The 11,951-nt window shown below is 48.8% G+C and overlaps 6 protein-coding genes across 8 annotated transcripts; 4 read left to right on the top strand and 2 right to left on the bottom strand.

The window, feature by feature from the left end:
* The first annotated feature begins 253 nt into the window (after positions 1-253).
* On the top strand, positions 254-1,332 carry LOC117587214 (S-adenosylmethionine sensor upstream of mTORC1). Its single transcript, XM_034277771.1, has one exon. The coding sequence runs from the start codon at positions 294-296 to the stop codon at positions 1,200-1,202; it is 909 nt and encodes a 302-aa protein (XP_034133662.1). The 5' UTR covers positions 254-293; the 3' UTR covers positions 1,203-1,332.
* On the bottom strand, positions 1,195-3,653 carry LOC117587207 (transcription factor grauzone). The gene is made up of 4 exons (XM_034277759.1): positions 3,430-3,653; positions 2,121-3,373; positions 1,665-2,055; positions 1,195-1,606 (listed from the first exon to the last, which is right to left on the bottom strand). Exons 1-4 carry the CDS (start codon positions 3,544-3,546, stop codon positions 1,343-1,345), a joined length of 2,025 nt encoding a protein of 674 aa, XP_034133650.1. The 5' UTR covers positions 3,547-3,653; the 3' UTR covers positions 1,195-1,342.
* Positions 3,654-3,927: 274 nt separating this feature from the next.
* Positions 3,928-7,555, top strand: LOC117578880. Of its 2 annotated transcripts, none has more exons than XM_034264674.1 (6): positions 3,928-4,211; positions 5,620-5,712; positions 5,778-5,978; positions 6,028-6,719; positions 6,785-7,006; positions 7,071-7,555. In XM_034264674.1, exons 1-6 carry the CDS (start codon positions 4,059-4,061, stop codon positions 7,273-7,275), a joined length of 1,566 nt encoding a protein of 521 aa, XP_034120565.1. In that variant the 5' UTR covers positions 3,928-4,058; the 3' UTR covers positions 7,276-7,555. The 2 variants fall into 2 exon arrangements, with proteins under 2 accessions (XP_034120565.1, XP_034120566.1); XM_034264675.1 differs by having other exon boundaries at positions 3,930-4,211; positions 6,037-6,719.
* LOC117578884 lies at positions 4,324-5,487 on the top strand. Its single transcript, XM_034264679.1, has 3 exons — positions 4,324-4,808; positions 4,872-4,990; positions 5,044-5,487. Exons 1-3 carry the CDS (start codon positions 4,518-4,520, stop codon positions 5,252-5,254), a joined length of 621 nt encoding a protein of 206 aa, XP_034120570.1. The 5' UTR covers positions 4,324-4,517; the 3' UTR covers positions 5,255-5,487.
* Positions 7,406-11,724, bottom strand: LOC117578885. 2 transcript variants are annotated; one of them, XM_034264681.1, is made up of 3 exons: positions 11,396-11,724; positions 11,261-11,318; positions 7,406-7,902 (listed from the first exon to the last, which is right to left on the bottom strand). In XM_034264681.1, exons 1-3 carry the CDS (start codon positions 11,459-11,461, stop codon positions 7,571-7,573), a joined length of 456 nt encoding a protein of 151 aa, XP_034120572.1. In that variant the 5' UTR covers positions 11,462-11,724; the 3' UTR covers positions 7,406-7,570. The 2 variants fall into 2 exon arrangements, with proteins under 2 accessions (XP_034120572.1, XP_034120571.1); XM_034264680.1 differs by lacking the exons at positions 11,261-11,318; positions 11,396-11,724 and adding exons at positions 10,436-10,496; positions 10,560-10,921.
* On the top strand, positions 8,104-10,434 carry LOC117578882 (aarF domain-containing protein kinase 1). Its single transcript, XM_034264676.1, has 3 exons — positions 8,104-8,254; positions 8,758-9,990; positions 10,051-10,434. The coding sequence occupies exons 2-3, from the start codon at positions 8,782-8,784 to the stop codon at positions 10,393-10,395; spliced, it is 1,554 nt and encodes a 517-aa protein (XP_034120567.1). The 5' UTR covers positions 8,104-8,254; positions 8,758-8,781; the 3' UTR covers positions 10,396-10,434.
* Positions 11,725-11,951: the final 227 nt, after the last annotated feature.

Below are 11,951 nucleotides of genomic sequence, written 5' to 3'. Positions count from 1 at the left end.
AATATACCTACATACCGGATGAACGTTTTCTGTTTATGCCTTAATTCCTAAAAAATCTTTTTACAAGGTGTCCTCAAAACTAACCAATCTTTTGGAAAATTCATTTAATAATAAGATAAAATTATATTTTGAGGGTGAGACTCTCAATCCAACAAGTAATATTAATGCGAACATCAAAATCGAGGAATATAATCGGAAACACATCGGTATATTTCGGTATATTTTGATAATCAGAAGGTATAGGTTTCGGTTTAGTTTGGTGGTCGCACTGATTGCCATCAATCACAAAAATAATGGCCACTGAAGAGCACCAGCGTCTTGCGAATATAGTGAAGAACTGCCATGAGAGTCTCCGGCGGCTGACAAAGGAGCATGGAGCCCAGGTGGCCTGGCAGGAGCACACAAGTCCAGAGAATGCGAAGCGTCTGCTGGAGTACGCCAACGCCATGCGGGAGCTGGCAGCCATATGGGAAAGGAACGACAGCAACATGGAGCTGCAGGCTCGCAGCCGCATCAAGTGGGCGATTGACTACATAACCAAGTACTTCTTCACCGAAGGCATATACATGCAAAAACGACAGCGGGAACAGAGACTGCTAAACTCATACACCAGCGACCAGCAGCTGGGCGAAGTGACGTGCCAGTTCCTGGAGGAGCCACCAGACAGGTTGCGGGTGCTGGACGTGGGCAGCTGTTTCAATCCCTTTGCCAATTCGCCGCATCTGGAGGTGACAGCAATTGACTTGTGCCCAGCCACCGATGACGTGCTCCAAGCGGATTTCCTGAAAGTGGATGTTACGCCAGGTCTAACAGGGCCAAATGTGTGCGAGGGCAGCGTGAAGAGTCTGCCCGCCAGCCACTACGAGTGTGTTATATTCAGTCTGCTGCTGGAGTACATGCCCAGTGCGGAGCAGCGGCTTCTTTGCTGCCGGAAAGCCTACGATCTGCTACGCCCCGAAGGTATACTAGTTCTCATAACGCCCGACTCTCAGCATGTGGGCAAGAATGCGCATCTAATGAAGAACTGGCGCTACTCCCTGGCCAAATTGGGCCTGCTGAGGGTGCGCTTCGAAAAGCTGCCACACATCTCCTGCATGGTGTTCCGCAAGGCCATCAGCCTGGAGCTGTCTCGCCACTGGGCGAGCATTCATCGGGAGGAGGGCATGTGCGAAGCCATAAAAATACCGCAGGACGAAAGCTAGATAAGGCCGGGGGCCATCGGTGTTGTTGTAAATATTATGTGTGTCGACGTCTACTTATTTATGACTTAACTTATCTGTGTTAAATGTGAGTTAATAATAATAATGGTTGACGATTTATCTATATCGTAAATATTCAAATGCTATTGCTTAAGCAACTGTGCAGCAGCTGTCTCTGGTTCCGACTGTGCGAACATCGACGTGTTGGTTTGACGCTTCTTCATGACTGTGGAGGCGCCCTGCGAGATTTTCATGATGTTGGGCGGCAGCGGCTTCTTGCGGTCTGCCTCCCATTCGGCGCGATGCAGCCGCTGGCGGTGTTTGTACATGTTGGCATTCGAAAAGAAAGTCATGGGACAGTTGGGACAGGTGTAGAGTACCTCTCCGGTGTGCGTGGAAGTGTGTTCCTACAGAATAAAGCTGGATTAGGCATCCAATTAGAAAGACTTTCTAAGATAAACTTACTCGCAAATCTTGGGGTCGCTTGAAAGCCTTTTCGCACATTCCGCACTTGAACTTTCGTTCGCATTGATGATTGTGGTAAATGTGTCGCTTGAGTGCTCTGGAGTTGGTCGAAGTCTTGTTGCAGATGTGACAGCGATGCTCACCACCCGGCGGCTCGTGCACCGTATTCATGTGCTGCTTCAGGCCGGACATATGCCGCAGCCAAGTGCCACAAATCTCGCACTGCACGGGCTCGGGCTTGGGACGCGGCTCGTCGGAATGTTCCAGCTCGTGATGCTTCTTGAGATTCGTTTGGGAGCGCACGGTCTTGCCGCACTTATCGCACATGATGACCGTCTCTGGGTCATGCATGTAGCGCATGTGCTCCTTCAGTTTGCGCGCTGTGGGAATTCTGAAACGGCAAAGGAATCAACATCAAGTTTGGAGTTTAAATAGAACATCGTAGAAGCAACTAACTTCTTGTTGCACTCGGGACAGGTGAATTTGTAGTCGGACTTGGCCACATGCTTGGACACCTTGTGATATTCGATGGCTGCCTTGGTGGTGAAGGTCTTTGGGCACTTTTCGCACTGATAGACCTGCTTCTCCTTGGGTTCCGCCTGGTCGGGCTGAGCTATGTGCGTTTGCTCATGCACCTCCATGCTGCGCGAGTCCAGGAATACTCTGCCACATTGCGAGCACATAAAATGGTCTGGATTCTGGTGAACCATGACATGTTCTGCCAGGTTTTTGCGTATCGTGAACTTTTTCCCGCAGCAGGCCACGTAGCCCGATTCGATGTTGTGCGTGAGGCGGTGATGGCTTCGCATGTCGGCAAAATTCTGCACCAGAAGATTGCATATATCGCAGGACAACTTCTTGAAGAACTTGATGATAATTTCATCGTACTCATTTTGCTGCAGCTTGCGCCGTTCGATCTCCTCGCGGCTCATGCGGACGGGCGGAACCAACGGTTTCGGACGCTTTCGGTACTTTTTGGGCTTGACTACGACCCGCTTGGGTATCTCAGCGTATCGCTCTTCCGGCTCAAAATCCGGCAAACTGTTGTCCGAGTCCCCATCGCTGCTGTCACTGTTGGATGAGGAGGAGGAGCTGGCGCTGTCTTCCGTGCCCAGAACAGCCTCCGCGGCCACAAAATCATTGTCCCCATCATCGTCATCTGAGGCCAATTCCTTTTTCAGCCGCTCGGTGGGCTCCAGCTTGGGCGCTGGCTTTCGGCCACGCCGCGTACTCCTTCTCAGCTGGCGGCCGTTTCTCTCGGACGATCCATTCGCTTCATTCCTTGCGTCTGTGTTGAGGAACTCCGCCAGCGGCACGTCTCCATCTGAATCACTACCAACGGCCTGCTCATTTTTAATCCGCCTCTTCGCAGTGGTGGGCCAATCCGAGTTTCCACTGCTCCTTTTCGTAGCAGTTTTTGGTCCAGTGTCCACCGGATCCTCCAGAAACTCCACCTTGGTCAGCGGCTCCAGTTCGTTGACCTCCACCTTAACCGCTTCGGGAGCAAAGAATCCCTCGGACAGGGCATCCAGCTCAAACAGTGGATTGATGGCCTCTGTCTCTCCACAAAACTCGATGGGCACACTTTTGGAGTCGCTCAGCCGCTGCTGGTGCAGAATGTACACCCGCTGGTGGAACTCATTGAAACTGCTCACGTTTTGCCAGCACTCCCGGCAGATTACCTCCGAATTATTATCCGCAATGGGTAGCTGCAAATACGAGACATTGTAGTTACAAATATATTCAAATATCCCCATTAACTTACCTCAAAGAACAGGAAATGTTTGCTGATGGTCTCCCTGATGTTGAGCCGCATCCCTTCATCGGACAGCAGGTTGTAGGTCGCAGTGGAGGTAGCCAAACAAAGTACACAGGCTGCCATGATGCTGTGCTATCAAATGCTCCGAATATTCTTCTACAAATCGAGTTCCATTCAGAATTGTATTTGTTTATTAATTTTTAGCAAGAATTTGTTGTCAACAGTGTGGCCGCGGAATTCACGAAATAATATACCATCTGATCCTCAGAAATATACCGAAGATAATTTCTTAAAACATCCTGTGAATACAACAATGGAAAACATGTTTGAAATTCTTGTATTCTTAAATCTATTTAAATATAATTTACCTCAGAGATTTCCCTTACCTTTGTAAATATATACACACAAATAGATCAAATATACTGTAAATATACGCCAAATCACTTTCGATGTCAAAAAGTAACGAAAAGTATTAAGTATTAATAAAAATTTAACTGAAACATCTAACACAAAAATACCGAAGTGCACATGATCCACAAAACCCACAAAAAACAGCTGTGCGGATTTAGCGTTTTATTAAGACTTGCAAAAATTAATAGTTAAACCACTTAATTAATACCCAACGAATCCTTTTGATGGCTAAACGTAAGAATAAAAGGACGCCAGGGCAGATACATCGCCATCGGCAAAAACATGGACTGCCTTCATCCAAAACCACGCGGATGCTGCTCAACAGGTCGGCCCAAGGACCTCAGGTAGATAATTCGCGCGCAAACACCAGAATAACTGTAAGTGCTAGTATATAAGAACATAAGATTATATTATGATTAAAAAAACGACGCGCATTTCCTCTTGTCCCGCGTGTGTTGGATTCATTGTGTTGTTGATTGTTGTGTGAAGTGAATTGTTGTGGTACCCTTTGGCAGTGCGCAAACGCCGTAGCCAAGCAGCACCCGAAAAGTTAAGTAGAGACAAAAATTGAGCAAGTTCCAGAAAAACCTTGACACGAATCGCACCATCGAAGGCAGAAAAAGTCCCAATCGAATCCAAGTTGCCAAAAGCAGTTACACAAACCCACCAAAAGTCAGCGAAAAATGGAAGAGATCTGGAAAAAAGTGTGCGCCCACTACGATGTGCCCGAGCAGGTGGCCAATGAGTGGTTCACTCGCATCCAGCAGCATCTGAGCACGGACAGTCCCGCGCGTGCCTATCACAACTGGCACCAGATGATGCAGCGCAAGGAGTCCCACCTGGCCGAGTGCACAAATCCGAACATTGTGCTGGCCGCATTCTTCCAGTACTACCACTTTGATGGCAACCGCAGCTGTGTCGAGCAGAACTGCGAGGTGTTCCAGGAGTTCTGCAAGGCGGCCACCATCGAAGACGTGAGTAGCATAAAGAGTGCAACAACAATTGACCATTGGCTATAGCTGTGTTGGCTTAAACAGGACGATACGAAGAGTCTGGTGTGCAACCTGTTGGGACGCAAAACACCCGAAAACGAAGTGCACTGGTGCCACGACGATGAGGCCAACTTGTTGCAGGACGTTGATCTGGTGGTGCTAGCGTAAGTATTTGCTTAAACGAAACGAATTTATTGCTCATTTGATGACTCACAAGTTCCTCGCCGGAGGAGTACAAGCACTATACGACGCTGCTGCGCTCCGAGTACGCAAATCTGAATGATGCGACATACAAGGCCATGCGCATTAAGGTGCTGGAGACTCTGCTGCTTATACCCTCGATATATGCAACTGGGGAGTACCATGATAAGTACGAGGAGCAGGCACGCGCCAACATACGCAGCGAGATACTCGAGCTGAAGAAGTAATGCTCAGATATTGATTCCAAAGGGCGCTTTATTTGCTGCTTAGCTGTGTATTTAATTGCTAGTTATGACCAACACTGCTCCAAAGACAGGGGACAGATTGGGGCGTGCATGGGGTCTAGAGAAAATCAAAAATGTGTCTACTAGTTAGATTTTATGCCAATGTATACGTAAGCCCTTTTAAGCTAGCCAATAAACCATTCCATATTCCCACAAATAAACAAAATAAATCCAAAGCACTTTGTTTTACTCAAAGCACATTTCGAGTACTAAGGGTTGAGGGGGGACCGGGGCTCACAGTAAGTATAAAAGGTTTCGTAGCATTATATTTCAATCATTTTTAATACATTTCTCTCCCTTGTCATTAGGTTCCACCACTCTCTGCAATGGCACCAGCAGCTAACTTTACTGGGCCACGGGCAGACCACCGCTTCAAGAAATTTAAAGATGTTCGCGCCAAGGTGAGACGACTAAAGGTGAGACGACTCATTGCGGAACTTAACTAATTGCATTTCGATTATTTCAGAACTCTCCGAAGCGACTGCAGCAGAATGCACAAAAGAAGAAGAAATCGAATCGCGAATACATGAAGAAGCTGCTCAGCTCCATCAAGAAGAAATACAAAATGAACAAAAGTCCACACTTTAAGCGCAGGTTGGACTTTCGAAGGGATCCGCCCGTGGAGACAAAAGTCTTGCCCAAGCCAAAGTTTTATAGGCCTGCGAAGGTAAGGCTCAGATTGATTGTGTTTAGGACCATTGATCACATATTTAAAGGCAACGCAGGCGAATGGAAACTCAGCTCCAAATCATCGCAATGAAACCATTGAGGATGGAGAAATAATTGAGGAGCTGCAAAGCAGCGATGATGATGACTGTGTGCTGTTGGATCCTCCAACGGCTTTCATAAACATCGATGAAGATGATGACAGTGATGGCGACGGGCCTTCTACCAGTGACAGAAACTTCAATCTTTGCAAGCGTCGCGCTGAACTGCTTACCTCACCCCATCAAATATTGTTCAAAGACTGCCGCCGCGAAACGGCTCTTCAATACACATCGACACCACAGAAAAAGCTATTGTATTCCACGGTGGCCCAAAAGGCCCTTTCGGATGCTCCCCCAATCGTTATAGCTGATAGCTTCGAAGAGCCCAAGGCGGAGAAGAGCCTACCAAGCTCCGATGCTGTCATTGTAATCGATGATGCTGCCTCAGAGGACGACTACATTCCGTTGCCACCCAATGAGCCCAAGGAGAACGGCTCCTCCAAAAAGAATAGGAATAACATCAAGAGGAGAAGCAAGAGCAACCGGATGAACGACAGCCTGTTCACCTCTGCCGAAAAGAAGGTGCTGGGCAAGTACAATAGCAACACATTCAACCCCACCGACGCATCCGAGGAGACTGACAACGAGCCGAAATCAAATAAAAGAGCGGTGATCATCGATGGCAGCAATGTGGCCTTTGCGTGAGTGACCCACAGACATGGGATGTGTCCTAAATAATGCCCTAATCCCCTCAATCCCCTGACAGGCATGGCAACTCAAACATATTCTCCTCGGAGGGCATCAAATACTGCCTGCAATACTTTGATAAAATGGGCCACAAAGTCAAGGCTGTGATTCCGATGTTCCGCAAAAATGCGACAAAATCCTCGAATCCCGAGCTACTGGACAAGCTGCACAAGGAGGGCAAGATTGTGTTTACTCCATGCAAGAACTTGCCCGGCCAAATGTCCACCAGCTACGACGATCGGTAAGTCGTTGATTCAGTTGTTACTTTCCCCATATTTAATGGCTTGCTTTTCGCCACCCTTTAGCTTCATTTTGCAGCTGGCATACGAGTGGAATGCAGCTGTCGTGTCGAATGATAACTACAGGGATCTGATCAATGAGAATCCAGCATTCAAGAAGATTGTAGAGACGCGCGTTCTGGGCTATTCGTGGTGCGACAACATATTCATACTGCCAAAGGATCCGTACGGAAAATGGGGTCCAAAACTCGATGAAATTCTAAAATGTTAATTCCTTATTATTACGTTTGTGTTAATTCGTTCTGTTAAGTTAAAACAGTTAAATCAGTTTAAAAGTCCATGAAGTGATTTAGTTTTCTTGTACACAACTTTCCCAGCAAGAACTGAAAAGTTGACAGAACATCGATAATTCTTTGTTTATTTCAGCATTTAGCTGCTCGATCAAAGATTTAAGTAAACTTTTATAGCTCGTAAGAATTACTGTACAAATTTCTCGTATATATTTATGTATATAAGCGCGTATAAGTATGAAATATAATGTATAATTTCGGCATCGAGTGTTTAGATTACATCACAGGCGGCTGACCGTTGACCCGGAAGGTTGTGGTGGTTGTCGTTGTGGTGGTGGCCACGGCACCCGCCTCGTAGACTGGCGGCGGCTCATTGATGCCCACCTCCAGGTTGGTGGCAATGGTCAGTGTGGAGGCTGCATTGCTGACTCCCTGCTTATGCTCGAGGTATGCTGCCTCGTCGTAGCTGGGCGGCAGATCCAATGTCTTCGGCAGCACTGTAATCTGGTCGCTCTGGTCGCCTACACTGACGCTGCTGATGCCAGCGGCAGTTGCGGATCCGCCATTTATATTGTTGTTCGTCACACTGATTTCCATCTCACGACGGGCTGTAGGAAGAGAAAAGAAAAAACACATTTAAATGTAATTTTGAATTAACGATAGACGCGAAAGCACTATTAACCGATTACTGTCAGGTAGCTTTCAGCTGTTAAAACAATAACATATCGCTGTTAAATAACATTTAGAAATAACGATAGCTGGCCACTGTGAACTGATGAATGTCTGTTAAGTAGCTTTTAGCTGTTACCCTCAGCTGGGTCTGCTGTGACGTCATCCGAGCAGCTGTTGCTCGTTCGGCGCGTTTCTAAATAATTTCCTTGCTTCTATAAAGTTTCTGTTTGTTGTTTACCTTACGCGGCTGCACTACCAGCAGCGCCAACAAAAGCGCACAAAACTCTAGTAAGTGAAACTATTTGCAGTAGTTCGAGCTGTGCGATCGTCTCACCTTCAGTCAGGTTTATGTAAGTCGGGTTGTCGCCACGCTGGGGTGAAAGTTAAGATGCATGCATGTGGCATACCGATATCGAGAGATATGTAAATGAAAATGTACGCTCTGTGCTGTTTGGACCAGCAAAGTTTCCGCAGCCCGCTGATAGATCAAAGTGCGACTAAACCTGTTGCATTATCCAGAGCGTACATTTCATTTACATAAATCTTACATATCTTACATATCTTAGTACAAAGTGCAAAGATCGAAACGAATGATTGAACTCTGGCTTGTGGCTCAAGTGCCAACTAACTAGAACTCCGGGGTAATTAAACGTGTAAAGCCCGCCAGAGCACAGCTCAAGGTTTAATCGGCATTGACAACTTGTTGACTTCACACCTGACTGACTTCTCCCGCGCTGCCATTCCATTTCACACACAAAAAACACTTAACAAAACCTCTTCACGTTCCACAGCAGAAACTGCTGCTGCTGCCATAGATGTTGCTGCGTCGCGTTCTGGGCTATGGCGCCTTGGGCGCTGGCCTGGTCAGCGCCGGTCTGAGTCTTCACACCAACGACTACGACCCGAACTCACTGGGAATTGTGCGGCTGTCGCGCTCCGCTGCTGCCGTCGTGGATGTGACGATGACCTACAAGCGGGAGCTCTACTACAGGGACTGGGACAAGGAGTCGCCCGAGTACAAGGCTGAGAAGAGTCGGGTGCACAAGATGGCGGCCGAGAAGCTGCTCAAGCTGATATGCACCAACAAGGGAGTGTACATAAAGGTGGGGCAGCACATAGGCGCCTTGGAGTATCTGCTGCCCAAGGAGTTTGTGCAGACAATGAAGGTGCTGCACTCGGACGCACCCCAGAATCCCATCGAGGACCTGTACAAGGTTATCCGGCAGGACCTCAAGTGCAATCCAGAGGACATATTCGATGACTTTGAGCGGGAACCGCTGGGCACCGCCTCCCTCGCTCAGGTGCACAAGGCGCGCCTGAAGACCGGCGAGGTAGTGGCTGTCAAGGTGCAGCATCCGTATGTGAAGGGCAACTCTCGTGTGGACATGAAGACGATGGAGCTGGCGGTCATTGTGATGGCCCGAATATTCCCGGACTTCAAGATCCACTGGCTGGTGGAGGAGTCCAAGAGGAACCTGCCCGACGAGCTGGACTTCATCAACGAGGGCCGCAACGCCGAGAAGGTGGCCAAGCAATTCGAGAAGTACAGCTGGCTGCGCGTGCCCAAGATCTACTGGCAGCTGAGCTCCTCCCGAGTCCTCGTCATGGAGTATCTGGAGGGTGGCCATGTCACGGACCTCTCCTACATCAAGCGCCACAAAATCGACGCCTTTGCGGTGGCCAATCGCATCGGCCAGCTCTACTCGGAGATGATCTTCAGCACGGGCTTCGTGCACAGTGATCCGCATCCGGGCAACATTCTAGTGCGGCGCACTCCACAGCACAGTGTGCAGATCATTCTGCTGGACCACGGGCTGTATGCCAAGTTGACCGACAAGTTCCGCTACGATTACTCCAAGCTCTGGCTGAGCATACTCAATGTGGACCGCAAGGCCATGCGGCTGCACAGCGAGCAGCTGGGCATCAAGGGCGATCTGTACGGACTGTTTGCCTGCATGGTGACTGGCCGGCCCTGGGAGACGGTCACGCAGGGCATCACCAAAGTCAAATATTCCAAAGAAGAGGTGCGTCCCTCCATCGATTTCTCTCTTTGTCTGCTAACGCTAATGTGATTCCATTTGCAGAAGAACACGCTTCAGAAAAATACGTCCATGGTGCTGCCTCAACTTTCGGATGTCCTGGCGCAGGTGGATCGCCAGATGCTGCTCATCCTCAAGACGAACGATCTGATACGGAGCATCGAGACGACGCTGTGCACACAGAACCGCATGCCCGCCTTCTGGGTCATGTCCAAGTGCTGTGTCCAATCATCGTATGCGGAGCAGCGGACGCAGCTGGCCAACACGCGTTCGCGCGTCCTCTGGCTGCGGCTGCGCGAACGCTGGGAGCTGCTCAAGTTGAACTGTTACTACCTCTACCTGGGACTGATTAACTTTGCTTTCCTCGAAGCACTCAAGCAGGTCATATAGCGATAGCTGAATTAAAAGTACAAAACTGTTGACAAATTACCTCGCTGTCTCTGCAGAGCCAGGGCCCGCACCTGCGCCTCCCGCTTGCGCTTCATGGCACTCTTCAGTGGGGTAAAGTTTGAGGGTTAGAAGGAGCAGCAGACCCGTGGCCGATCTCAGCTTACCATAATCACAACCAGCGGCAGCAGGAAGACGAACAGAAACACCAGCGTTATGTACATCACATAGTTGGGATAGTAGTACACATAGGGACCATCCCAGGCAGCGGTATATCCGTTGGTCCACCCAGCGGGAGTTGTTGCCAGTGTGGCATTATTAAGCGACCTTGTGGTGCTTGTCAGATTTGCCATTGGGGGGGTAATGGTGCTATTAATAGCGGGCGCCATACTTAACTCGTTTTGTTACTCGATTTTCTTGATTTTTGCGTAACACGAATCGAAGTGTATCTCAATATTCCTTCAAAGGCGACGCGGCGAAGCTCGATCGAACTGACTAACTAGACTGGCCCGCTCCGAATTGATGGCCCATCCGGGCATGGGTCAGACCTGCACCCACACACACGCACACACACCCGGCACATATTTGCTTTGTAATCATTAGCTGATAAGGTGACAAAAGCAGCAACCCGAGCCAGGGGCTTACTTACGGCTGGTTGTGATTTCTGTGCCGTGTTGTGTTCTGTATCTAATGAGGCGATATGATAAATGTGCGCAAACAGATATATATCTATGGACAGGGACTACCATTTATGCGAGTGTGTGTGTGTGTGTGTGTGTGTGTGTGCCATGATTTATGGAGAATGGGTAGGGCCGCCAGTTCAGTGGCCAAACTCTTGCAAATATTTATGTTTGTGTCCCGCACTCACCTGGCTCATCCTTGAGGCTCTGCGACATCGCATAGGCGCGCCAGCTAAGCAGCAGCACCTGCAAAATATTCATACTTGATGGCTGTAGTTTGTGGCAAGCAGTCGGAGCCGGAGCCGGAGCAGTCGGCCACTTACGCGCAGCAGAAAGATCATGAAGACAAAAAAGCACAGGGCCAGTAGCAGTGCCCCAAGATTATCCATTATGTGTGTCCAAATGAGTTAACACTCGGTTGGTTTTCTATCTACCGGATGAGTAGTGGTTGCGCCGTGATTCACACGAAAGCCTTTGGCATATGTCAAGGCTCAAGATAAGATATGGCCCTAACCGAACTTGATTACATTTTAAGCGTTTGATCGACTTTTCAGCGGCATTGTCTTGTCTTGGCCGTGACTGTGACTCCCCCGAACTCTGGAGCGATGCGAAACGTTGCAGCGGCAAACTGTGGCAAGCGTCAACTGATTTGCAAATGGGCCAACCCACAGATTGTACTCATTGTGTTATCTCCGCCAGATTGCTCTTTTATGCTTGCGGCCGCCGTGTCTTTGCTTATCTCGTATGAAAAGCGGAGCAAAAGCCCACAAAGAGATGACGACAGGCTAAACTAAGGCCATTGGCCGCTTGTTTGGAACGCTGAACTGTGCCTCTGACCTGCGGTATCCCAAAGATAAATGTGCAGATATTTTGTCATAC

This window comes from Drosophila guanche, unplaced genomic scaffold (genome assembly GCF_900245975.1).
Source record: "Drosophila guanche unplaced genomic scaffold, DGUA_6, whole genome shotgun sequence".
Classification (NCBI taxonomy): Eukaryota; Metazoa; Arthropoda; class Insecta; order Diptera; family Drosophilidae; genus Drosophila; species Drosophila guanche.
Note: the sequence above shows the minus strand (reverse complement) of the source record. Positions and strands in the feature narration are given on the sequence as shown.